The sequence below is a fragment of the Suricata suricatta genome, chromosome 7 (assembly GCF_006229205.1).
Source record: "Suricata suricatta isolate VVHF042 chromosome 7, meerkat_22Aug2017_6uvM2_HiC, whole genome shotgun sequence".
Classification (NCBI taxonomy): Eukaryota; Metazoa; Chordata; class Mammalia; order Carnivora; family Herpestidae; genus Suricata; species Suricata suricatta.
This window is the reverse complement of record NC_043706.1, coordinates 123,591,092-123,618,590: the sequence shown is the minus strand read 5'-3', so window position 1 is coordinate 123,618,590 and position 27,499 is coordinate 123,591,092. Positions and strand designations below refer to the sequence as shown.

General features: G+C 39.9%; 1 protein-coding gene across 4 annotated transcripts in view; it reads right to left on the bottom strand.

Annotated features, from left to right (window-relative positions):
* Positions 1 to 27,499, bottom strand: part of AIG1 (androgen induced 1) — a 242,150-nt gene that overhangs the window by 129,853 nt on the left and 84,798 nt on the right. For all 4 annotated transcript variants that reach the window (XM_029944331.1, XM_029944334.1, XM_029944330.1 and 1 more), the window contains exon 3: positions 25,617 to 25,718. In XM_029944331.1, the coding sequence (XP_029800191.1) occupies positions 25,617 to 25,718 (102 nt within the window). The remainder of the gene's footprint in view (positions 1 to 25,616; positions 25,719 to 27,499) is intronic.

Sequence of the window (27,499 nt, the reverse complement as noted above, 5' to 3'; positions counted from 1 at the left end):
CAGTGATGCTATTGTCATAATCCTCTCCTCTAATAAAACCACCCTTAAAAACGTTGTTTTCTCTGTTCTCTTCAGTGGTGAATTCACCATCTATCTACAGCTTCAACTAGCAATTTATGCAGCTGACTACCCACACCGATGTCTCTGTGCTCCAACAGCGCACCTGGACACAGGAATCTCATGCAGCGTCTCAGCAGTGTCTCAAAAACAACACATTCCTATAAAGAGTAGACATTTTCTCAGCCAGGTCCTCTTTGCTCTCCTATTTCCTTTAATAGGACATCCAGATGCTCACTCTCAAAACTGTATTTTCCTTTTCTGTCATTGGGAAACCGTCTCCTATTCTCTGGCTTGAAGCCTTTCTCTTGGTGGTCCCCTGCCCAGACCACTTTCCTCACCACTTCCATCTCTCAAAAAGTTACCCATCCTTTAAAGCTTATGATATGTGAGCCAGAAAACTCTGCTGATGCTTTCAATTTGATGTGATCTTCCAACAGTTAAGCCTTCTTGTGTACCTCTCTTCAGTTAGATTGCTTTGAGGGATTGTCTTATCTGCCTGATTAGACTGTAAACTTCATGAGCAGGGGACTTACCTTACTCATTTTTGCATTTCTTACATCACTGGATACAATAGACACTCAGCAAGGTTTTGTTGAACTGGCTTTAAAGCAAATTAATGAATTCTTTAGATCAAATGAATTGTTTCCAGTTATATGCATGCACAGAAGAAATAATACACTGGAAACGTAAGAAGGCACTCAACTGGAGAGCAGAAATGAGTAGCTCGTATGAACATCAGGGCACTGCCAAAAATCATTTTTCTTTCCTGGAACAAGTATATTTTTTGTTATGGTATGGGATATTTCAAATAAACCTAAAAGTAGAAAGAATAGCATTAAGAACTCCCATGAATTATCAGCCTGTTACAACAACTCACAATATTTTCCCAATCTAATTTTGTCTATTGATCGACCCCATCCTATTTTTTCCTGCAGTATTTTAAAGCAAACTCCAGACACCATAGCATTTCACTTACATATCCCTCAGCAAATATCTCTACCAGATGAAGTTTTGTTTTATAATTTAACCACATGTCAGACTTAATGAAATGAATTCTAATGACTTAATATGATTTAATATCTAGTTTTTTGTTCATATGTCCTCAATTTGTTGCAATCATGTTATTCAGAGAATGTTTAATTTAATACTTATAGCCCATTTTAAGGCAATTTAGTGGTAGACATTAACTCTTGATTCTTTTAGCATATGTGCTGGAAGAGGTTAAGGAAAAAGGAGATACTCAATTTTAGAATTACTTAGTTTCCTTGATTCATTTCCTTCCCTCTTCAGCTACTGCTGTTTTGGATCTTTCTCATTATCATGTTTACAAAACCATGAGAAGGAAAAGAAAGTGTGGCAGAGGCTACTGTCTATTTGTCCCCCCACATCTTTTGTCTCTTTTCTTTAGAGGAAGACAAGTATTGGCACAAGACTAAAGATGATTATTTCCTAGACTCTCTTGCAGTTAGATAGTCACAAGACCGTGCAACTTTCTGAGCAAAAGTGATGTGTGAAATTCCTGGGTCATGCCTTTCACTGGGAAGATGTGTGCTGTCTCCTCTCTTACACTCCCTTCATAATGGCTTAAATGCAGATGTAGTGTAGTAAGCCATCTGCCACCACACAGATGATGAACAGCCCTAGAGGACACAGAAGCGACCAGATGAAAGAGCCTGGGACCCAAGTTGACCTCATCAGGAAGAGTTGGTCTGCCAACTTGCAGACCATCAGTTTTGAACTACTGTTGCTTTGGTATCTGTTATAACAGCTGTTCTGATATCTTAATTACGTTAGAAGGTAAAACTCAACCATGTCCGTATTATAAATCGAATGAAAGTTTTCTAAAAATCTAATGAGAGTTCCTGTTTCCTATGCCACAGTCAAATGTTCTCTGCATATTTTTCCAGTGACTAGTAGCTATCATTCTGACTGGGAGCATGATAATCAACTGACATTGGTTAACTGATTGTATACCACGACAAGCAGCAAAGTAGAAAGACTGGCTAGATTTGGTTCCAGGCAAACTTAGCTGAATCCTCCCTTGCCACCCCCTAGCTATGAAGAAGTTTTTAGAACTATGTGATACTTTAAAGACCTGTAACATGGGAATAGCAGAGCTCCTTAGGAGATTAATTAGGGAGAATAAATAAGTTTGTGTATATCACAGGAGTGAACACAATACTTGGCACAAAGAGGTGATTTCATTTCCTTTGGTTCCCTGTATACATAAGACACAAGGGTCTGATGATTTTTCGATAAGCTACTACTGCTATAGCCATTCAGGTCTCCAGCACTTGTCCAAACCAGCAAAAGTTATTGGACACTGTATAGGGGCCCTGGGATTTACAATGCTGGTCTCTTCTTAAAGGTTGTAAAGGAACCATAGAAAACACTTGTGGAAGAAAACCTTCTTCCAAGGATTATATGGCTGCTTAGAAAGGATGTCGATAAGCAGTGCATTAGTTAGGGTAATACTAGCTGATAGAGCACAATACTCTCATCTCAGACCACAGAGGTTCCTGGAGCATGAGGCTCTGCTCCATCCAGTTATCCAACAGTCCAGACTGGCAGAGTCACCGAATAACATGGGATGAAAGAATTATGTGGGCGGTATTTACAGGCCAGGCCAGGAAGTGATTTCATAACTTCCACTCACATTCCACTATCCATGGGTCTTATGTTGAGAGCTAAGTGCAAGGGATGTTGGCAAATATGGTCTGGTGAGCACTTAGGAAGAAGAGAGAGAAATGTGGGGATCACCTAGTAGCATCTGCCATAAGTAGTTATCCTGAAAGACTTTACTGAACTATTTTATTTAGCGTCAACTTGAATACTGAGAGAATACACTTAGAAAAACTGGGCCCAAACTTCTATTAACAATGTCTCACAAATATCCTGTATGATACAATAAATGAATTTAAGGAAGATAATTTTTTAAAGAATTGACCAAATATCTCCTAAGTGCTCCAAAGCGACATCAGTAAGTAATAATAATCACTTAAAAATGTTTTAATGGCAGAAAACCCAAATTATTTTAGCTAGGAAAAGACTCAAGCATTGGATCATTTTCCTCCAGGCCAAAAAAAAAACCCCACAAAAAAAAAAAATAAGCACTTTTGATTAGGGAAGGATCTGAACTTCTAAGGGATTGATTCTCAAGAGTCATTAACTTCACGTTGTCTTTTCCTAAACAATGGTGTCCTAGTTACTGGACCAACAGCACACAGGTGGCCCAGAAACCAGCACGCATTGGTCACAGCCACGGTGAGAGTCTCCGAGACACATGGCAAAACCTGCTAAGAGGCTGCAGACGATTGTGTTTCATCATAATGTTATTTCCAGAAATACAGGGAATTACACATTAATAAAGCAATGAAACTCTGAGGGTAACCATGACAACTGTTGCAAATTTAATAACATTTATACTCCTCAAGAGTTTTTTTTTCTTTTTTCTTTTTTTCTTTTTCTTTTAATTGCCAGAAAGATCAGAGAAATTCTGAGAAGGAACTGACAAGCCCTCACACTTCCAAAGAAGTCACGCATGCTCGACACAGGCTAGTACTGACTTCGTAGCAGCCTCTAGAAATGCCCCGCTTGGTTCCCGCACGGTTTATTGTGAAAGGTGGTCATAGACTGGAGCCCGCAGTTCCATGTGTTTAAATGGTATCTGGCCAGAGAATTAGTTCCCCAAGTCAAGTCCAATTTCATTTGTTTTCTAAAGCAGAATTCTCACCAGAGCAAATGGTTCTAATGCATGTCTACAGAAATTTCTAAAGCTTCCTAAATATCTAAATCAGATTTTAGAACATATTATCTGTTTTCTTTTTAAAATATTTTTATTTTTAGGTCATCTCTACACTCAACTTGGGGCTCGAACCCACAGCCCTGAGATCAAGAGTCACACAGTCTACTGACTGAGCCAGCCCGTGCCTCTTAGAACATTTTAAAGAAAGACATAATCTAAATTATACTTATACACTTTCAATTTAATCAAATTGCATTTTTTGTTTTTGTTTTGCTTTTGTTATGCTGACAAATGAGAAGTCACCAAATGAAAAGGATTATTTTAAAGGTTGCCTTCCTTCTCTTTCAAGAAGTACACAGGGGCGCCTGGGTGGCTCAGTTAGTTAAGCATCCAACTTCGGCTCAGGTCACGATCTAGCAGTTTGTGAGTTTGAGCTCCACATGGGGCTCTGTGCTGACAGCTCTGAGCCTGGAGGCTGCTTCGGATTCTGTGTCTCCCTCTCTCTCTCTACCCCTCCCCCTCTTGTGCTCTCTCTCTCTCTTAAAAGTAAACATTAAAAAAATTTTTTTTAATGCACAAACAAGTTACTTCTTTTTTTAATCAATTTTTCTGCATATTCTCCTAGATCTGTACTTATCAGGTACAGATTAACATTGAGAAAACTTATCCCGGTGACAGTACATTAAGTGGCAGAACACGAGAAGCCACTCTCGTGTCGCTGGGGAGCTTCCCACCCTGCTAAGTGCGCATGTCAGAAATAGTGCCTCGTTCACCGGGAGCAAACGAAGGTCACAAGGAAAGTTACCTACCCCTTAGGTGCTGTTACTCAATCTACCCTTGTTTCTGGTTCAAGGGAAAGATGAACTGGTCCCTCTTCCTCCACCTCAAAAACTGCCACATTCATGGGATTTTGTTAGTGCTTTTTGCTGTTCGGGCAGGCTCTTCTTTTCCCTGTGGCTTGTTGCCTTGTAGTCATTTTGCGGCTGCTTGGCACCCTTACCAGTCACTGTCTTGTCTGATGGCACCAGCGTGGGGCCCAGGATCTTCCTTCTTCCCTCAGTGCTCTCCTCCAGGCTCCTCCACCCTCTTCTCCCCGCGCTGGTTTCCCACGCCCGTGACCTCCTTCTCGGTCTTCTCCCTGCAACTTGGGCGCTGGCCCGACCTCCATTCTCAGCCTTCTCCTCCCTCTTAAACCCAGGCTGTCATTTCTCTCCCTCAACCCCAAAGCAGGAAGCCTTCAAAAATGCTGTTCTGACCCCACTTTACCTCTGTTTAAATTCCTTCAACAACCCCCCGAAAGCTAGCATGATCACCTTCAGTCTCCTCAGCCAGGACACTGAGGGCTTCTGGCTTGGCCCTGGGTCACCGCCAAGTGTGGCTGCCTCCTGGCACCTCTTTTGTAGTGGGGTCACACTTTATGCAACTTTGTCAAACATATGGTGTGTTTCCTGCCTGGGCTTATGCCATTCCTCCTCGAGGGCTGCCTTTCCTTCCTTTCCCTGTCTCTCTAATATGTAAACCGAATCCTCTTCCTCATGCAAAGACAAAGCCTAAACTAGTTTTTGATAGGTAGGGCTCTCCAAGATCTCAGCCCCTGCTTCTGTCTCTACCTCCACCTCCAGCTATGCTCCATCTTTGACTCCACTCCTGGGTAAGCCTGTTATTTGAGTCCCTAACCTGAGCACAAATGGAAGTTGTTCCCCAAATCCTCATATCTGCTCAAAACTTCCAATTTCAGCTGCCCAAAAGTGGGGAGCTTTGGGTGCTGCTCCTGGAGGCTGTAATGACTGGGGGATGCTGGGGGTCCCCTGCCAAGATGTGGAGGAATCAAACATGTCTCCAACCCTCCATGGGCCCTGGGGTTCCTGCAGGGTAGGGGAGGGCTAGGGCTGGCCCAGAAGGATAAAGACCTTTAGGTTTCAGTCCATGTATTCAACTGTATAATTGAAATTATCCAAGTAATTATGTGGATTAAAGAGATTTCTCAGTACAGCCTCCTGCCCTCCATCAAAGCCATGATGCCTCTTATACAAAAATAGCCATTTGCATGTGACTCCTCCCTTCTGGTCAACAGAGCAGGAAGAGTAATTCCCTTATAAACCAATTGTGATTCTTCCCAGTTCTCCTCCACATTTTACCAATTATACCTGAAGCAACTGATTTCTCTTACGGAATCCTTTCTCTGTCCCTACATTGTTCTTCCACCTCTTGCCCACTAAGAGAAAGGCTACTTCCTTGCTTTCCCCTTAACTGCTTAAACTCTCTAGCCCTCAGTTTCCACTTCTGTGAAATGGGAATAATAATAGGGTTGTGAGAATTAAGTAGACAATATCTAAAAGTGCTTAGCACAGCAAGAGAGAGGAGTGTGATGCATGTTAGCTGTGATCAGTGTCCTTTATATTCCATTTAGGAGTAACAAACAAAAAATTCAAGAGATAAATCCTTATTAAGGAAAAGAAAAGTATTATGTGTTATGGTGCAATTAACATAAAGCCAGAATCATCAGCTTCTTGGTCCTTTCTAAAATAACCAGAACGGGGGCACCTCGGTGACTCAGTCCGTTAAGCTCTCGATCTTGGCTCAGGTCACGATCTCACGGTTTGTGAATTCGAGCCCTGCATTGGGCTCTGTGTTGCTGATGTGGGGCCTGCTTGGCATTCTCTCTCTCCATACCCCCACACTCCGCCCCTCCCCCCAACTCTCTCTTTCTCAAAATAAATTAATTAATTAAAGTAAATAACCAGAACTGTTCTTCTGAATCGCTACACGAAGCGAACCAACCATCAATCAATGCTAAGTCACGTGGAGGACACAAAGAGATCGTTGAGGAATTGACACTCTAGAAGTCAAATCTGATTCTTTTCCAGTTCTGTAATGTGTATTCTAGCTCTGTGTCAAAAGGACACAGCAGCTTGTAGTAAAATGCTCAGGGTAAGTGTAAATCAACAGAAAATGAAGAATCAGACCAAAAAAGTACAGCGTTTCAGAAAGTTGAGAAAATTGTTTTGGAAGCCGCAAATGAGCTGGCTTTTTTTTTTTTTTTAACTGTTTTTGGCCAGTGTGTTCAATTCCAATATTATGGTAGAAATGCCTGAAGAACTGTCAACATTCGGTTCAGCTCTAGCATCCTTGGCTGTCTCCCAGCCTAGAAATGGAAGGTCCTGGTTCTGCCTGGCGCAGACCTCGGGCCACAGGGGAAGTCACAGAGCATAGGGGTACCTGGCTCCAGCAGACAGGGGAACTGCCCAGACCTGTCCTGGGTCTCAGCTGATAACTGCCGTGCATCCAGCTGTGACAGAGACCAGAAGTCCCTGTTTAGCCAAACCATTCAAGTGACATAGTCACGGCAACACTGGCATGCGGTGAGAGTGACCGCATCCAGCCTGGCTTGGTCCCTCGCCACCCAGGGGACAGGGGATCTCTAGGGAGGCCTGGCCAAGTGAGAACAGATATCCTGACATCCACAAATGTCTAAACATCTCGCAGATGGAATTTTCAAATAAGTGATAGTATAACCCTCACAGAAGGAGACATTGCCAGTGTGAGGTTCCAGAATGTTTAACTGAGCACTCGGAGAAAACTATATATGAAGAAGTGCATAACAGTTAACAACAAAAAGATGGCCTCCAAGATGGGCTAGCATGGAGATGAATCCCTTTCCTAAAACTGAAAAGCAAAAAAAAAAAAAAAAAAAAAAAAAAGTGGGTTTACTTTTTAACTTTTTAAAAAAAGTTTTTAATTCCAGTTTCAGGTCTGCAATACAGTGAGGCAATTCTCCCACACATCACCCTGTGCTCATCTCAAGTGCTTCACACACCCTTTTCATCCCCATCATCTTTTTCTCCTATCTCCCAGCCACTTTCCCTTTGGTATCCATCGGTCTGTTCTCGATAATTAAGAGTCAACTTCTTAATTTGCCGCTCTCTCTCTCTTTTTCCCCTTTGCTTGTTTGTTTTGTTTCTTAAATTCCATATATGAGTGAAATAATATGGTGTTTGTCTTTCTTTGACTGACTTATTTTACTTAGCATTATACTCTCCAGATCCCTCCATGTTGTTGCAAATGGTAAGAATTCATTATTTTTTCTGGCTGAATAATATTCCATTATATATATATATATATATATATATATATATATATATATATATATACACACACACACCACCTCTTCTTTATCCATGCATCAGCTGATGGACACTTAGTGCTTCCAAATCCTGGCTATTGTAAACAACGCTGCTATAAACACAAAGGTGCATGTATCCCACTGAATTAGGTTTTGTATTCTTTAAATAAATACCTAGGAGTGTGATTGTTGGGTCATAGGGTAGTTCTATTTTTATCTTTTTGACAAACCTCCATGCTGTTTTCCACAGTGGCTGCACCAGTTTGCATTCCCGCCAACACTGTATGAGTATTTCTTTTTCGCCACATCCTCCCCAACTCCTATTGTTTCTTCTGCTGCTTTTTAGCCATTCTGACAGGTGTGAGGTGAGCTCTCCTTTAGTTTTGATTTGCATTTCCCTGATGGTAAGAGATGAACATTTTTCATGTGTCTCTTGGCCATCTAGATGTTTTCTTTGGAGAAATAACTGTTCATGCCTTCTGCCCATTTTTATTACATTATTTGTTTTTTAGGTATTGAGTTTTGTAAATTGTTTGCATATTTTGGATACTAACCCTTCATTGTATATGTCATTTGCAAGTATCTTCTCCCATTCAGTAGGCTGTCTTTTAGGTTTTTTTTTTATTGTTTCCTTTGCTGTGCAGAAGCTTTTTATTTAATGAAATCCCAATAGTTTATTTTTGCTTTGTTTCCCTTGCCTCAGAAGACATCCCTAGAAAAAGTTGGTAAGGCTAATGTTGAAGGGGTTACTGCCTGTGTTCTCGTCTAGGATTTTTATGGTTTTCAGTCTTACATTTAGGTCTGAAAAAGATGAGTTTAAATTTACATGTGTATTCGAATAAAGTGTTGCTTCAGAAAAATTTTCTGCATTTCCAGTTGATGACCCTCCTTCTGGTGAAGATCTATGTAGTCACGAGAACACTAAATGTGGCATCGGAAAAGTGGAAACAGCTTGCATTAAGAAAAAGGAGCATGCCAGCATCAGGAGATACAACAGTGTTTCCACTATTAAGCTCTAGGAAAGTACAAAAAATACTGAGTAAACTAATAGGAAATATCTGCAGAGTGATTTTACTGATAGTCAGTTCAGACTGGCAGAAAGTGCCTGGAGTCCTGTAGGCTTGATTTGTACTCAGGCCCTGGGCAGAGTGTGAGACCACCATGGATACATTTTTAACTTCGGAGTCTCTGGTCCTCATGTGTGAACTAGTGAAATAGTCCCTACCACTCAGGGTCACTCTGAAGAGAAAATGAGAGAGTGTAAGTAAGTGGCTGACCCATGACAGGTATTTAGCAAAGATCTGCCTTCCCATCCCCCATGTGTCGCTTACACAAATCTTCATTACTCCTTGTATAGATGTATGGGCTTTCATATTCATACTAAAATATTTCATAAGCATGGATGAGTCACAGGTCATCTATTTGCACTCTTATTCTATTACCTTGCCCCCTCGATCATAAGCTCCACAAGAGAGGGGTTCTTCCTGTTTCCCTTCAGGGTAAGTGGTAAGGAACAAATCACATGTGGTTTCTTCAGCATTTGTTGTAGGAAGGAAAGAAGACTTTTTTAGCAAGGACTTATTAATATGATCTAAGCGTGTTGCTTTTTGGTGACCAGCTTGAAGCACACGTGTGCCTTCAGAGACTCCCTGGAGAGGACGGTTGACTGGTGCTCTGGAATATCAACATTAGATGTGCTGAAAGTCCACAGGCTCCTCAGATTAAATCTGCTTTCCCTCCAGCACCAGCATCCAAGTGAAAAGTTTTAAGTGACTCAAAAATTGATGTTATTGCTTTTATGTTCTTTTGAACTACACATTTTCAACAGTATAGTCTATTTATCACTGTAAATGCACAGCCATTCAGTTTCAAAACAGAATGAGGACAGATTATGAGCTAGCCTCGAAAATTAATTACCACTTATATAACAAAATTTTTGTGGTAAAATGTGTTCTCAGTTCCAAATGACGAGCTCATGAATGAACTCTTAAAATCCAAACCATTTGTACTTTAGGGTTTTGTACCACACACGGATTAAATACTATGAAAGTTTTACCTTTATAATATCATTAATGAAAAAAAATTAGTCTCAAGTAAAATACCTTGCCTCTGTTTTTCCTTCCTTCTTTCCTCCCTCCCTCCCTCTCTCTCCCCTCCCGGAGTTTCCCACTGGCACTTTTAAAAAAATCCCTTATATTCCAAGCTGCATTGGCAGAAGAGGCTCTAAAAAAGTGTTAAGACTGTGACTCACCTCATTGTAATTCTGCTATAGAATTTATGGAAAAGGAATGAAATCCAAGAAAATAAAATAAAACTTTAAAAATCCCACTGATAAGCAAAAATCCTTTCTGTAGGAAATAGGGTTATATAAAAAGATTTATATTTTGTTTCATATAACTCAGAGGAAACCCATATCCCCTGTTAACTGCCACCTCTAATTAGTTACAGACCATTTAACTCCATAAATATTTTCAAGGATTAATGATAATTGACACATGTGCTATGCTTTTAATCTTTTAAGAAATGTTAATACTGATTCATTTTTCCTAGAATCTTGGGATGGTGCCGTATTTTGTTCCAGTCAAAAAAGAGGCAGAGATGCCACCTTATAATCAACCTCTGAACGGTGGGAGTCAGCGTGGCTATGCGCGCCTACCTGGATCTGTCTCTTTGTTACACCCTCCACTTAGCTCAGCTCCAGCCACTGCCTGGGGGACTTCCCTCTTTGTGTTCTTCCATTAACCACTCTCAGTGAACCCCAAAGAAGCCTAAAGAAGGATGAATTCAAGGATTCTCAAGACTTGGCTGTGCTTCAGGACACATGAGGCAACATTACAAAGAATATCGATGCTGCATGGGCCCTATCCGGGACTGAATCCATAAGAACCTCTGAGCATTGAGGGTTGGGCCAACCAGCATTGACCAACTTTAGTGTAACCTTAATCACATGGAAACAGGACAGCATTATTCAGACCTCTAACAAAAGGAGTTGACTTTAAAGGAAGAGAAGAGTTTTTGATGAGGATCTGTAAAGGTCAACCTGACCTGGCCACAGGGCCCCCAGGTATTTGGTTAAACATTATTCTGGATGTGTTTGTGAGGGTGTTTCTGGATGAGATGAACACTTGAATCAATAGGCTGAGCAAAGCAGACTGTCCTCCCCAAGGTGAGTGGGGCTCATATAATTCATTGAAGACCTAATTAGAATAGGATGAAGAAAGGAGAATTTCCTCTCTCTTCCTGACTGCCTTCCACCTAGGACATGGGCCTTCTCCTGCCTTTGGACTCAGATTTGGACTAGAACCTGAGCCATCAGTGTCCTGTTCCTCAGGCCTCTGGACTGAAACCATACCATTGGCTCTCCTAAGTCCCCCGCTTGTCAACTGTAAGTAGATCTTGGGACATCTCAGGCTCTATAATCATGTGAGCCAATCACACACACACACACACACACACACACACACACACACACACACACACACCCTACTGATTCTGTTTCTCTGGAGAGCCCTGACTAATACAGGTTCATATTTCTTTCAACTATGTGTACTAGTAGAAATATATATAAGGTACACAGACAATGTTTGAAAGATCTTTTACAACAATAAGACAAGGAAACAGAGAGCAAAGTGTCATCAACGTTAGAATAAAGGTTGAGCAAGTTTCTACCTGGGGCTTTTAGAGAAAAGGTTCCTGTTCAATTGGGAGGAGCTGTGCACAGGTGCACAGTGAAGTTATTATATAAGAAAATACTTTACATTCTATTCACCTACACATAAATCAACTCATATGACTCTAAAAAAATAGGATGGTGAGACTGTGAATATAGTTTAAAGGTGAAGGTATGGTCTATATTGAATAATGATAAGCTCCCCCATTTTCTTTGTATCTAAAATGTTTACTGAAAAGATAAAAGAAAAAAAAAACATCATCAGGAAGAGAAAGGCAGTGCTGACGGCCAAAGGGAGCAGGACACAAGGACACAAGGATTCTCAGGGCGTCAAAAGCTCACTGCCAGGGCCTTCTGTTTTTAGTCTGTCTCTTGGTTTCCTGTGAGCTGTGAGCTGTGATATTAAATACCAGAAGGCATGATGTTCTTTCTGGTTGGTGTGCCCTCCTGCATTTTCCTCTTTCTCTCAATCTTTTTCAGTCTCTCTCTTTCACTTTCATATTTTCCTTATTTAAGTAGTTGATAAGTGTTTTAGGAAATACAATAAAACCTGTCCATTAATACCTCTAAACTAAGGATGAGGACTATTTAGGAAAATATGTTCTCCAACAGAAACATTTAAAAGTGGAAAAAAAAGTACAGAACTGAAATTTAAAGCAAATCACCTAAATACAGACAGATAAAGAAAATAGGGCAAGATAATGGCATCATTCTGAGCTATTCTTATGCCCGAACTTTTCAAGCACACTTACCAAGTGCAAGCAACTGGGAAAGAAAAAATTCACAAGTGAATAATTTAGCATATAACCCTCAGCAAAATCTAATGAAAAATCACCAAGCTGGAATTCAATATAAATAGTTGCTTACAAAACCTGTTTTGCAAATATGTTACTGGTTTTAATGTAAGTTGGTGCATAAAATGGGAACAGTTTTACAACTATATTCTATAATTTAGATTTTTAGCTTAGTTGCATGGCTTACTTATGTAACTCTACAAAATGAGGAGTCTGGAAGGCTTGAGCTTATAAGGGAAAAAAAGCCTTCATTTTAGTGATTCCAGTTTAAACTTACAGAAATATCAAATTACTTATTGAAAAATCCCAGATGAAGTAAAAAGGAATGTTCTGGGAAGTTGCCATTGACAGTATATTGCCTTGATCTTATAGATGTTTGTTTCACAGGATCACTTAGTGAGGATTATCAGTATTTTGGAAATAAGAAGGGCCAGAGGTCTTTCACAGTCTCATCAGAGAGTTCTAAAGGGGCTGAATTTTTGTTTTTAAAGAAGTACCCAATCTACTTTTGTATAAAAATCTGAGAGCTGGCTTCAGCAAACTAATGAAGAATGAAGATAATTAATTAAGAATGAATTAAGAGAATATGACTTGTTCCCTACTGTTCTTCTAACATCCCACCTTACTGCTCAGACCTTAGACTGTCTCTGCTACCCATGATTGTAGAAGTGAGATCACAGGAGGGGAACCTGAGGGGGATCTTTCCAAATCCTATGAATCCTGGAGCCTGATCTCCGACTTCCAAATAAGGTTAAAGCACAGCTTCATTCACAGATCCTGAAATGTCAGCCAACTTCACCAGCATGAGAAGCGCAATCAAAAAAAGACACTGTGCACCAACAGAAATACATCACTCACTAAAATGGAAAGCCATATAGCAACAACTGATGTCAATGGCGATGAACATTTTTAAACAACTATGATAGACTATGCACTCTCAGTGTGCATACTGAGATAAGGAACATTGTCCTCTCTAGAACCGAAATCTGGTGAGTTGGAATCCTGTCAACTGGGTAGCAAACTGTGTACAGAGAGGTAGCTCTTCCTACCATCTTTTCTTTACCCACTAACACCATCTTGACCCCCATTTGCAGCTTACCCTTCATTTTAACCTCCTGTCTCCTTATTTACACCTGGACCCTTTGAGCATCTTCCTTTCCTCCAGTGAATGTTTGAAACAAAAACACCTAAGAGCAACAACACTGGGGTGCCAGTTTTCACCATTACCTAATTTTTCCAACCTGTTACAAAGTGCAACTCATAAAATCAAGAAGCAGCATCATTCCCTGTGTATGTTAAACACTCGTGGTAAACCAACACCAAATTAAGGAGCCCAGTTTCCCCAACGCTGTGAATACCCTTCTGGAAATTGCTTGTGAAATGGCACTCCTTGAAGGCCCATATTTCATTCGCTTGGCAAAACTCCGTTTCAAGGTCATTTCCAAATGCTCGTCTTGTGCAGAGCAGCATGCGTGGAGCAGCACTAGCATGGCATCGGGTCAATCCATTAGTCATTGCTGGAGTGAGCCTTCTGTGGAGAGGCAGCTTGCTTCAAAGTCAGATGGGCTTTTGAGAAGCATGCCAGGAAAACTTTCAGATTTGAAATGTTACAGAAAAGAAGGTCACAACATCTTCTAATTGCCTACTATCCTTGCAGGAAGTTGCTTTTCATATTTTTATGCAAATATTAGTATCTGCCCAGTGTGAAAACCAGGTTAGAAAATGTGGTGAGTGAGTTTGCGCATATGTCTTCAATTGAGCAGAGCGCTGAGTGCCAGACTTCACCCAGGCTGATCAGACTGCAGGTCTGTGTCAAAGCTTGAAGCGGTGGAATCTAGTTGCTATGGCTGCAAATTAAACAAATAAATGAGACACCATGGAATGCAGCAAAATATCTGTGGTCCGATTAGTTCATATTTGCCATATGTGTGAATATTAGCAGTCAAATTCTGAGTTGAAGCAAAGTTCTTTACCAAAGGTGCAAGTGAGGGGAAATGCTGAAAACTAATAAGGGAGATGTGAATTCTATGTCCAAGGATAAATATCTGACCTATTATATAAACTTTTAAGGAATTTCATTAACTTCTATGTTAGGACTATATACAAATTCGGTGTTGCTAAAAATACAAGATTTCCATCCAAGCATTTTTTTTGCAGCTTTAGACAGGGTTTGACACTAGCCTGTTACTTAGTGTATGATAGTAAGTTAAAATCATTCGCTCTAGGGAAATTTTATCTTCTCCGTAAGATTCCTATCGTAGCCTATTTGATGGGACTGACATTGATCCAGCCCATTATGTGGCCGGCATCGTGCTATTTGCTTCCACGCCAATCTCAGGAATTCCCACAACAAGCTGTAAGTTCCCCACCAGTGGAATTCAGTAGAGAACTTGAAAAAAGGCCATTGAACAGAGAATTCTATTCTAACCTCTTAAATCACTTACACTAAACTCTTTTCACAGAATGAGAATAAGCCAGGGAAAACTCGAGAGGTCATTTGATTCAGTTCCCCTTTCTAGGTGGCTCACATGTCTGCATCTATTAGGAGAGCTGCATACGGAAACAGAGTGAGTTTTGGGGTTACCCTGTGTGAGGAAGAGAAGGCAACAAATAAGATGCTCTATCCTGTGTGTGGAAAGCAGGGTAGGTAGAAAAAGGGATGTTTACTAACGTCAATCTTTTTATCCTTAACACATACAGGTAGTAGCAGTATGAGGCGTGGCTCTTGGACATATAAGTTCATGTGATATATTCTCAGGTCACACGGATTAATGTATTTGATAAAAGGAAAGGGGTTGCCTTAAGGGGAAACATTTCCACCCATCAAAGCTAATCCTTGCAACTAGGTTAAAACATGTCTTAATTAGATCATTAAGGGCAGGAAAATTCTCTGGATATGGATACGGTAAGACAATAGGAAAAAGTCACCCTTGCTAAGATGAAAAGGAAAAGAATCGAAAATGGCAGGAATGTTTATCAGTGTCTTGATGAAACATGTTTGTGAAAATATAATGATATTTCATGTTGAAAGGGATCTCCTCACTAGAGGTTAATAAAGCTCCTCAAAGAGAGGGCCTGCATACAATAAGCGTGATGGGGTTGGTCAGCTCAGCATTCTCCTTCCAGCCAGGGTGCTGGCTAGCTGTGTGAGCCTGGACAAATTATTATACTGGACTTGAAGGCCAGCAGGTACAGTTCTTCAATGGAAAAGGGGAAGACTGATTTTCAAAATTATAAGCCACTGAGCTTGACAAGGATGCTGTAAGGTTCTAAAATGAGTCACTGAAGGATGAGAGCATGAAACATAGAGAATTACATGGCGATCCTAAGTACTGGCCTAAGCCCATTTAGAGAAAATAACCTTATTTCCTTTTCAGAAAGTGTTATGAGACTGGGAGAGTAAGGAAATATGATAGAAATGCACTCACTCCATCATTATTCAGTCGTTCTTGCAAAAGTCTTTTCTGAAACCTACTATGAGCCATGCACTGATCCAGAAGATGAGACTATGGGAGGAAGCCAAGGGCATGCACCTGCTCTTAACAAACACCCAGTTCCAGACTAATGTGATAATATAGTACAAGTAAAGCATAATGGATACTACAATAGAGGCACATGTGTAAAGAAGGGGTCGTCACCTCTATGATATAAGGGGAGAGTTGATGCATGAGTGGACTTGGAAGAAAAGGGGGGTTTTGACAGGGAAATGAGGGCTGGGTGGACACTCAGTCTTGGAATGTCCTGTAGGGCAGGTCTTGTTGCCATTCTGCATGAGCCATGGATTGGCAGAGGGGAACACTAGAGACTTCCTGGAGAAGCTTCACCTTGACAAGAGGTATAAATAGGCTCAGGGAAGCTAATCAGTATTTCTAAAAGACCAGGCATTTTGTGGACAAATTTGGGAGTTCAGGTCCAGATTCATACAGAAAAAACAAAGTTAGGTAGAACATTTTCTAGTGGGTTGTCACAGTCTTTCCTTGCTTTCCTTTAATCATTTTTCAACCTGATTTGGATAAAGAAGCATGAGATGAGATGAGGATTCATGCTATCTTCATGATCTGGTGCCAACATAAGGATTTTGGACAATGCTTCTGGACCCTCAGAAAAGTTTCTTTTCCTACTTTATCTACATGTGACCAACACAATGACCCCTTGGGATCTCTAGATCTAGAATCCAGCCAACTTGGGAAAAATCAACACCTATCCTTTGAAGGTGAGCTTTGTCCCCAAGCTACCATCCACTTGGTGCCAACACCATCTTATAGCCCTTTTCCTCACCAGATCCCTTGTCCAAGATCTCTCTCTCCACTAGATATATTGCATTAGTTCCCTGTTTCTCTATTATCCTTGGACATGGTGATAATTTTCAGTAGCCAATCCCTTCTGCCACCACATATGCAGTTTTTATCTAAACACCTGTCTTGACCAGAGGAATCAACCATTCTCTCCAAGCATGGTTATGAGATGATTAAAATTTATTTCTCTAAAAAATCAGTTATTTTGTTACTGACTTTACTTGCATTGGTAGCCCCAAAAGGAGCTTCAGTTCAAAGGCACAAACTTAGGCTTCTCAATTCAAAACAGAGTTCTATAAATCTATCATATTATTAAATTCCAATATATCCATTTGATGATCCTCAACATCTTAGTACTGTGGCTTCCCCAGAGCCCATGCTGTATTCCAGTTGAGTTTAACAAGATGGAATACACTACGAATACACCTAAGGGTCCTACACTTTGTATATAAAAAATCAAAATAACGACTACAAATGTTACCTAAACCACCCACTGGTCAGGTAAAAATGATGTGGAAGTTTCAGTGTATTGTATAATGAAACTGCCAAAAAGAGTTAATGGAGCTTGGACAATACTAATAGGCCAAGACGATGGCTGAATTGCTCTCTGTGCTCTTGCCAAATCACATGAAACTATAAAAATGAATCTAGGCAAGCTGAAGCTTAGTCAGGGGAGACTGAGCATGATGGTAAAGGACCTGTATGCCATTTTTTCCAATAAATGTTTACTGAGTCTGTGGTAATGCCAGAGAGTATGCTAGGAGGAAAGTGGAGGAAATGCTGGAGGAAAAGATGAAAGGAAAGAAACAACATTTGCTGCCCTTTATGGCCTCATAGCCCATTAGGGGAATAAATGAGTAAATAAATACTAATCAAACAATGAAATAAGTGAAATCACAGGTGTTGAATAAAGGTCAGGAACTCCCTGAGTGCAGGGAGAAGCGACCCGCTCAGATACGTAGGACGCTTGGGACCACTTCATTCACAGGTGGTGACTGAGAAGGGAATGGAGCAAGGAGTCATCAAAACTTCAGCTCTTCTAGAAAGGTTACTCAGGCAGCAATGCAGGGAAAGTCCTGGTGAGGAGAGAGTGGGGAGGCAAGGAGAGAAGAGATGAGTCTACTACCACAGTTCAGCTGAGAGGTGATGAAGCCTTGAACTAAAGCCAGGATGGTGGAAAACACGAGGCCAGGGAAGCTTTGGCAGCTACCTTGGACATACATCTAATAGGACTTGTCTACTATGAGGGATGTGGTGTTAAGGAGAAGCTTTTAAATGCTTCAGCTATTATTGAAGTGGCAACATGAGATGAGTAACAAGACTGAGGGAAGGGGTTAAGGTAATGAGGGGAGTGGTTATTGTAATAAATTTGTTACAGTATGTTCATCTCAAGGTCCTTGTGTCAAATGCTGAGTGTGATGCCCATTAGAAGATGGAACAGGAAGAACCAACTTCGAATGATCAACATTTAAGAGAGACTGAAGTCATGGGGAAGAGCGAGATCCTCTTGGAAGAGAACATGAGGAGAACAATGACAACTGGTATTTGAATCCTGCAGAATGGATAAATGGACTGGGCCAATGTGGGCTGGAGGAAGGAACAGAAGGCTCAGTTCACTATGAGGTCTTTCTTAAGCTGAAAACTCCATGGTCTTGGTCTGCTGTTTGAAGCTCTATCACCAGAGATGCTCAAATAGAGACTGAAAGGGAATTTGCCAAGATACTGTTCAGGTAACTTAGGTGACATGTGGTGTAGAGACCCAGTGACCTTTAGAATCACTTCTGAAGTTTTAAGATGAGGATCCTGTGCCTCTATGATAAAAAATGCAGCTTTGTGTTTGCACTTCACTTTCTTTGGCAGCTATCGCTGATGCTTGCTGAGGTTGGAGCTTCAATTAAAAGGGAACTGGAAAGGATCTAGGCATGGACTTCGGCCAAGGAGTTGGGTCTGTGGCTAATGAATGATCTGTTTGTGGTAATGAAGAAGGAAGCCAGTTCCTAAGACAACACCTTCGGGTCTGGCCCCTCCTCTCCCCCAGCTATGAAGAACTAAGGGTAAACGAATGGAAAACATATGAATGAAGTTTACTTTGAAATATCTATGGATTTAAGGATTAGAAGTAAAAGAACTTGAGTAAACCACACTTTGGGTTTTGCTGACCCCAAAGTATCTGCATATAATTTATAGACCTTTTGATGAACTCAAACTACTGCTGGGCCTGCTCCTCTATTCAGCAGAGCAAGAAAAAGGGCAGAGTGTAAGCCAAATAATATTAGCCTTGAATTCTACCCTTACGTGGAAAATTAGTTGTACAAAGGAATTTGTGATGTCAGAAAATTGCTTTAAAAAGCCATGGTCTATTACCTTAGAGGAAAAAAAACCAACTAATACCCAGACAAAATCATCAATATATGGAAGAACTTTTCAATAAATGTAACCCAGGATATTATCTGCCTGGTCTGTAACTCTCAGATGGTCCAGGGACCATGGTGTATTCTTTGGACATCACTTCAGGCCTTCTCAGGAGTAGTGGCAATATGATATGTACCAGCCGCCAGGATCCTCAGAGGGGAGAGCAAGTCACATATGTAAGATTTTGCTGCAGTGCAGCTGAGGTTGAAGAGTGAAGTAAAATACAAGTTAGGAAAGAAGTGAATGGTTTGGCATATATTCTGTCAACTACCATGAAAAGAAAAAGAACAAGAGCAGGAAAAAAGAACAAGAGAAAACAGACATAGAATATTGATAAAATTCATTCCTTCATACCACAAATACTCATTGATTTCCACTATGTAGAGGCACTGTTTTAGGTGCTTGGAATAAATGAATCACAGAGATAAAGATCTCTGCTCTTATGAATATTATAGTCTAGCAGGAGAGGACGGACAATAAGCCATAAATACAACATATAAGTAAAGCCATATAATGTGTCAAGGATGATGAGTGCCAGGACGGGGACAGAGAGTGGGATGGTGAGGGGACTCCAGGGACAAAGGGGTAGTTGGCAATACCTAATAAATTGGCTGCTCAGAGTAGGCCTGATGGAGAAGGAGAGATTGAGCCAATGAAAATTCACAAGGAGAAATCTACGATCAGTAAAATTTGCCATGAAAAATCTTACACATGAGAACCATATGCAGTAACTCAGAAAGTATCTGCCTCACTGTGGATGGAACTCCCCTTCTTGTTCCTGGGTCTTTGGGTCTTATTTGTTTCCTTTGGGAGGTCCATTGGGAGTCTTAGAAAGTGGTTCCCAAGAAATTTCTGACCTCTGTTCCAGTCTTACTTTTATTTTTGAAAATTTGTAGAGATCTTCCAGTTACTTTAGAATACATTGGGAAAATGAGAAAGGTCAGCTTTTTTCATATGAAAAAGAAAAGAGTCTTCTTTTGACCAATAGCTTATTTCATGAAATACCCAATATCAGAGTCACACAGACACCCTGGATAATCTGTGTGGTCCAGAACTGGAAACTTCCCATAAGTTGTGTTATTTAACAAAATGATAACATGAAATCTGAGTTCCTGCAAAACCAATGATTATCCAAGCAGAATTTAATGCCTTCTCTTCTGAGATAGATGCATAAAAACTTTAGTAGTCACCAAATGTCAAAATAATATTGAACGGAATAAATAGTTGCCTAAATCAAGGTTCTCTTGAGGATCAGTGACATACAAAACAAGAACAACTGACAAATCAAGCACGAAGAGAGGTGGGGTTTATTTTTGTATCTCATTAATTATATGGGGAATGAACAACTGCTGTGATTATAAGAATATCTAGGTCATGTATGCTTAAAGATCTGTGATAATAATAATAATAATAATAATACCCAAACTTCTGCAGTGCTTGGCATTCTCAAAGCATTTTGTAAACATTAATTAGGTCTTCACTAAGCACAGACACTGTCTCATTGTTGGTTCTTCCTGGTATAGCATCACTGAGAATCTGCGATCTTTCTAGAGTTTAAGTATTTATTTATTTATTGCTTTTAATGTATATTTACTCCATTGACAATGCTTTGAACTTATAATCAGCAGCAGAGAAACGTTCAGGGATCTATTTTTGCAACCAAGGAAGAGGCCAGAATAACAACAGCGCTTCTCCTGGCCAGAGCGAACACAGCCTCCCAGGGACCACTCTGCTGGAAGTCTTTCCCTACTCCTCTTCCTCTACCTCAAAAGCACCGCTTCTTTCTTTTAAAAGTGGAAATTTTTCTCATCCTGTAATCACATAGCGCCTAGCAGGCTTCTTTGCATTTAGCAGTTTTTCAATAAATGCTTGCTAGATTGAATGAAATCAAAGCTCAGCTCCCACATGTTGTAGCCACATAGAACCCAACTGCAACTGTCAATGACCATCGAACTACATTTTGAAAATGGATGCATTTTGCCGCTATCACCTCTAGTTTCCTCTAATCTGATCATCAGTGGACTAAGGATACAAAGGTGGTAGGAGGATATAAATGTAAACACGACATTCTTCCAGGGTTCTAAAGCGAACAATAAGTACCCTTTGTATCACTAATAACTTAGTGAATGCCTACAGTGCATCACGTACTGTTCAAATTGCTGGAAATACAAAAATAAATAGGGCTGCAAGGACAGAACAGTTTTTGATTTTGGATACCGAAGTGACTCCAGCTAAATGTGTTATATTTTATAGGTTTATATTTTTAATTGTTAATAAATTAAAATTGTGTGTGCGTGCGTGTGCTATTTTAACAGAGCCCGGGGATAAGCTAGTGGTTGTACTAGTGAGGTTGTATTGCTGCAACTTGTCTATTTACCCGTCTCCTCTTTTCAAAAAAAATTCTAAGATTGCTTGCTGAGAGAAAAGAAGTAGACAATAGAATGGAAGAGACACGATTCTTCCTTTTAGTTCCAATCCTGTCAAACTTTTGGGTATTTTAGTGTAAATCAAAAGGAAAGTCCTATAAATTTCAGATCCTGTGAGCCTGTTTTCTAACTAATTTTGTGCTGAGCAGTTGGGTGCTGTAAATTCAAGACTGACTTGGTGATGTCTTCTGAAATGGTGCCATGACAGACTTTTAAAACTGCATCTCAGTTTTGTGGTTCAGGGCTCTGGATCCCAAGAGATTATGTTGAGACTCTTCAAGCAACGACTGTGATTCTACATGTAAGAAAAGAGTACACTGACTCTTGGAATTCTTGTAGATATAAAACGTAGATAGACAATACCAAAAGGCGTAGAGGACCATAAACCATCTGCAAAAATATTTAAATGTTACAAATTAAGCTCGTAAAATATTAAATAAAATACACTCTATCCTCCTACATTATGAGATGTATATTTCATATAGCTAAATAAAAATTATGTGATTGGATGAGTAGTAAAACAATGATTTGTGGATTCATACATAACAAATTTATGAATTATAAATCACAAAATTATATTATTTACTACAATACAAATATAAATATTCTAAAATTTTAATTCCTTGCTTTCATTTCAGCAAATTCACTGAATACATTGTTTTAAAGGACACTCACAAAATTTAAGCTCTACTGATAGTATTAATGTAAGGCATTAATTAAAAACAATGTAATTATAATCGAAGTACACACAATTTGAATGTTTTCATCAAAATATGAACACTCAAATGAATGTAAAAATTTTTAATTGCATTATTTTTATATTTTTAAAATAAAATATTCAAAATTACCTATTAAAATAAAAATACAAATGATAATTATTATTAAACTTGTAAATAAAATTTAAGTAAAGTTAAAAATGCTTATTTGATTTTTTGGTTTTTCATAAATTTTTTACACATTTTAATAAAAATTTGGGGTGCCTAGGTGGCTCAGTCGGTTAAGCATCCAAGTTTGGCTCAGGTCATGATCTCACAGTCTGTGGTTCCAGCCCCACATTGGGCTCTGTGCCGACAGCTTCAGATTCTGTGTTTCCCTCTCTCTCTCTGCCCTCCCATGCTCATGTCCTGTCTCTCTCTGCTTCTCAATAATAAATAAAAACACTAAAAAAACTTTACAAAAATTAAATCATTCATAATTCCAGCAGTTTATGTTCATATTTTAATAGCTAATCTAAAAAATAAGTATCCTATTCTAAGTTACATATACACAAATTTAGAGTAATGTAAATTAATATTGCAAAAAATTCCTCAGCCCCCACAGGCAACTTCTTTGTTAGTAGTTTTGAGACCATGAACTGAAACATGAAGAAAAGCAAAGAAATGGTCATTCATCCGTACTCAAGGACAAAACTCATGAGGAAAGAATCTATGGAACTCTTATTATCTTAGAGGATTTGACATGTTGATTCATCTATTTTTTCTATTTCCAAATATTCATATCAGTCAAATTCTCCTTGAATCTCTAAGTACTGTTTGTCTCCAAGAGTGAGAATTATAACCCATCAAAGTGAGTCAAGGGGAAATGATGAGAGTTCAGTTATACCTCTAATGACTTCATCATGACTTTGGAACCATTCGTTTGAAACATTAACTAGCACTTGAATCTGCAAAGGTTGTGATTTATTCTCCGGACTAAAGGTAACATTGTGCATCTGCGGGGTGTAGACAATAGGCCTAATAGTTAAGGATTGTACTTCTATAGCACAGGATGCAACCTCTGCTCTCAGTTAAGGCCTTCCTTAACCGTCAGAAACTTTGGCCCTCGGTTTCTTCGTTTCTGAAAGGGATAACGATTTCTTGTTCATAGAACCACCACAAAAATTGAATGATATAACCACGGTACAATACCTAGCACAAAGCAGGTTCTCAAAAAATAATAGCCATTATTACTGACTGGCAAACAATTATGGAAACTGACTACAGTAGCCTGCCATACCTTATCTGTGGTTTTGCCTTCCACAGTTTCAGTTATCCAGACAAACCATAGCCTGGAAGCAGATGCTGGAAGACCAATAGTAGCCTAACGCTATGTCACAGTGTCTGCATCATTTGCCTTGGGTCATCTCATCGTGTGGGCATTCTATCATCTCACATCTTCACAAGAAGGGTGAGTACCATGCAGTAGGGTATTTCAAAGAGAGAGAGAAATAGCATTTGCAGTTTTTATTACTATATATTGTTATATGTTCTACTCTGTTATTATTGTTCATTTCTTACTGTGCCTAACTTACAAGTTAAGCTTTATCATAGGTATGTACATGTAGGGAAAAAACTTAGTATGGTACAATCCATCATTTCAGGCATCCACTGGGAATCTTGGAATGGATCCCTCTTGGATAAGGGGGAGGACGACTGTATGCTGAATTCACTCATCAATCCAACAAACATGTCTTGATCCTACTACATGCCAGGTGGGTGGGCAGAGTGCTCAGGGCTGGAAGCTGATGTTTATGCCAGGAAGGAACACTTAGCGAGGGGGAAACAGACATGTCTACTGGAAATTTGGAGGTCTTTTGCAAGGGTAACTGACAAGGGAGCTAACCTGGCCTATGGGGATGAGGACAGGCTTCGGAGAGACGTTAGAGAAGCTAGCAGGAGGGGCGCCTAGGTAGCTCAGTCAGTTAAGCATCCAGCTTCGGCTCAGGTCATGATCTCACAGTTCGTGGGTTCGAGCCCCGCGTCAGGCTCTGTGCTGACAGCTAGCTCAGAGCCTGGAATCTGCTTCAGATTCTGTGTCTCCCCCTCTCTCTAACCCTCCCCTGTTCACTCTGTCTCTCTCTGTCTCTCAAAAATAAATAGAAAACATTAAAAAAAAAATAAGCTAGCAGGATGAGTAGGGGTTCCCCAGGAAAGAATGGAAAGGCATTTGGAGCAGGTGATTGCAAAGATATAGGATTACGAAAAGGCTTTGCACATTCAAGTAAAGTCAAAATCTGGAGAACCATGGAGTAACCACATCAAGCCGGTTAGACGGGTAAATGAAGCTGAGAAGACCCGGCTTATTCGTTTGGAACTGAACCAGAGGTACCTTGTTAATCCTTCAACAGTGTGGCTCTAATCGGGCTCGAAGACAAGGCCAGTTTTCTGAGATGTGCCACTTGTGATGAGTTGTTTTAGGAAAGGGTGAATCAAAGTCCCTCAGTACAGTAATGTTTGTTTGTTAGTACACACCACTTTTCTCAAAATATACCAAAATTGGGGGCAGAAAGGGAACTGTTATTTTGGACCTATGACGTGTGATTTCCAGCTCCTCGTTCCCCTATAATTTCTGTGATGGGTTGCCCTTTTCACCAGGAGCACCCAGTGACATATTCTAAAAATTGCTGTAACCAAAAAAATGCAGGCTTCTTAGTTAATAACAAAACCGCTCAATTCCAGAAGCAGAAAGGGAAGACAACACAAAATGTCTCTGCAGAAAATATATCCTCAAATCTTGTAAGGTGATGTGCAAACCATCCAACAGATTTGATTTGAAACTTGTGATGACAACACCACGGCTAAAGCATCAGAAAGAATCAGACTGAGAAGAAGGAAAAGACCCAGAACCCCCAAGCAGACGCGCTCCACTGGGGACAGCCTGATATAGTGGCTCCCATCGCAAAGGCCGCTTCTGTGCCCACGGAAGATCTCCCAGGGAAAATCATAGTCTTGCTGCCCCTTCCAGGGAAATTCTCCAAGGAGAATTGATACCTCGATAGTTGTATCGGTTGGAAAAGATCCGCAGGCTCCAATACGGTTAACTCTTTGAATGGCACAGAAATTCAATTTGTCTTCGAATGAGGTAGTTGTATTATTCAACAACACCAATAACTTATAAACTGTGGGCTCATCCATGACATAGTTTTAATAGTGACTCAATTTCATGGGAAGCTGTTTTATTTATCTACATTCAGTATTCTTCTCTAATTATAATCTCTCATAATCCCCAACATTTCACTGCCATTTAGGTAGTGTCTATGGAAAGCCTAAATTAGAAAATAGCTCTGTACTAGACATTTTTTTAATGAAAGGAAATTATTTGAGTCCACTCACCATTCCGTGATTCAGCCAGCCTGGTATAAAATTATCAAGCAACTTCGGGTAAATCATCTCTCTGTCATAGGCGTAAATGATCCAGAACACCGCTACAACGAACTGGAAGGGAAAAGAAATCCTTTATTTCAAATTCACAACATACAATTTGTTGGTTATCCATTGTTCAAAGAACCCAACAGAACTGTAATCTACAGTGAAAGACAAATCGGTAAACCAGCTAATGACTAGAAAGAGAGTTCTAACTTCATTCTATTAGTGGTAATGCGTGGGGTCCTTCTTTCTTCCTTGATCTCCCTATTGTGTTCTCTCAGGCAAAGGGATCTATTTTCGAGGGAGAGATAAGTCGTCTGCCTGTCATCTGGAACAGCTCCCTTCTAGGGCTAGTTGCATTGGTTTGAATCCTCTCAAGAGGGTTTAAAAGTTCACTGGTGGTTTTTTGGATCCCATTCCCCACTGTACAGAGTCAGCACACATTCAAGAAACTATAGTGTATTTTCCTTGAACCCACCATGTGGTTTAAATTAATTTTCACATTCTCAAGTTTCCATTTCACCACTAACAGCATTAAAATCACTGTTATATAAAATGTCCCAAAGTCACATTTCCTGAAAATGTATGAATTTATGTAGCCTAAGCAGGGGCCTTGGCTGTACTCAGAGCAGAGTGTATGGAACACAAGAATCCTAATTCTCTTGGAATAACTAACATGTTCATCTGGGTTCCTGAGATTTATTTTGACCCATCAGCAAGATAGACATCAAAAGAGAGTAGAATACTCAATTTGTTCTCTTATCTTTCTTCAAAGTAACGGTGAGAGAACTTCAGATTAAATAAAGAAATGAATGGTCCAAAGTCTTAACCTTCAACTTAGAATTTTAAAGAAAACGAAAATGCTTGTGTACAGAGTCTCTAAATGTAGCATGGAAAAAGGAACAATGCCCGAGGGAGTGCTCAAAGTCTCTGCAGAGTTACATCTCATAATCAATGCTACAGCATGCTAAAATGCAGATAAATATTAAAAATAAACATTTTATCTCATCTCTTATAGGTCATAGCTACCCCCACATTTTATTAATAAAAGTAGTAAATATTTTAATGCCACTTTTCATAAAACTCCCAGTGGTTAAACCACAAGCTAGTAATCAGAAAGGTTCCAAAGTTCTTTTCCAAGTATGTCAGTTACTACATGGGTAATAGTAGTCTGAAAAAATAAAAGCTCACCCTTAAAACCTAAGATGTAATGAACCTTCTTGCTTCATAAAACACATTGAAAGATAATTATAATCGGCAACCATAGATAACACACATAGTTTCAATACCAGATTGGGGTCCCTACTTATTTATCCTGCATTTGGGTCAACTATTTTCACTTAGTTGATAAATGCACAAAATGCAATAGAAAAAACAAAACTCAAACCATTAATGTTAACTATCATTATGATCTTTCCAAATACAATGAGTCATTTTTAAAAAGTATTCACAACTTTGGTTTAATCATTTCACTGTACACTTCAAATGTACTGAGTATCAGTGTTACTTGCCCTCCGACCTAAGCCCCAAGATCACTACTCAAGGATTGCTACTCAAAATGCGGTCCCCTGGGTCAGCAGCCGCCATGTTACCCAAGAGCTTGTTAGACACATGAGATGCCAGGTCCTGTCCTCATATGTTTTGAATATGCATTTTAATAAGATCCTGGGGTCATTCATATCCACATTAATGTCTGAGATCTCCTGCTTTAGACACGACTCCAGCCACGGTGAGCCTCCTCCCCCCACTATGGAGTGAGGCAGTCACCGAGCCAAATGGCCGGTCTACCCAGAGCTTCCACCCTCCTTTTCTAGACCTGGGAAATTTCCTGCCCCTTTTTTAGACCTAGA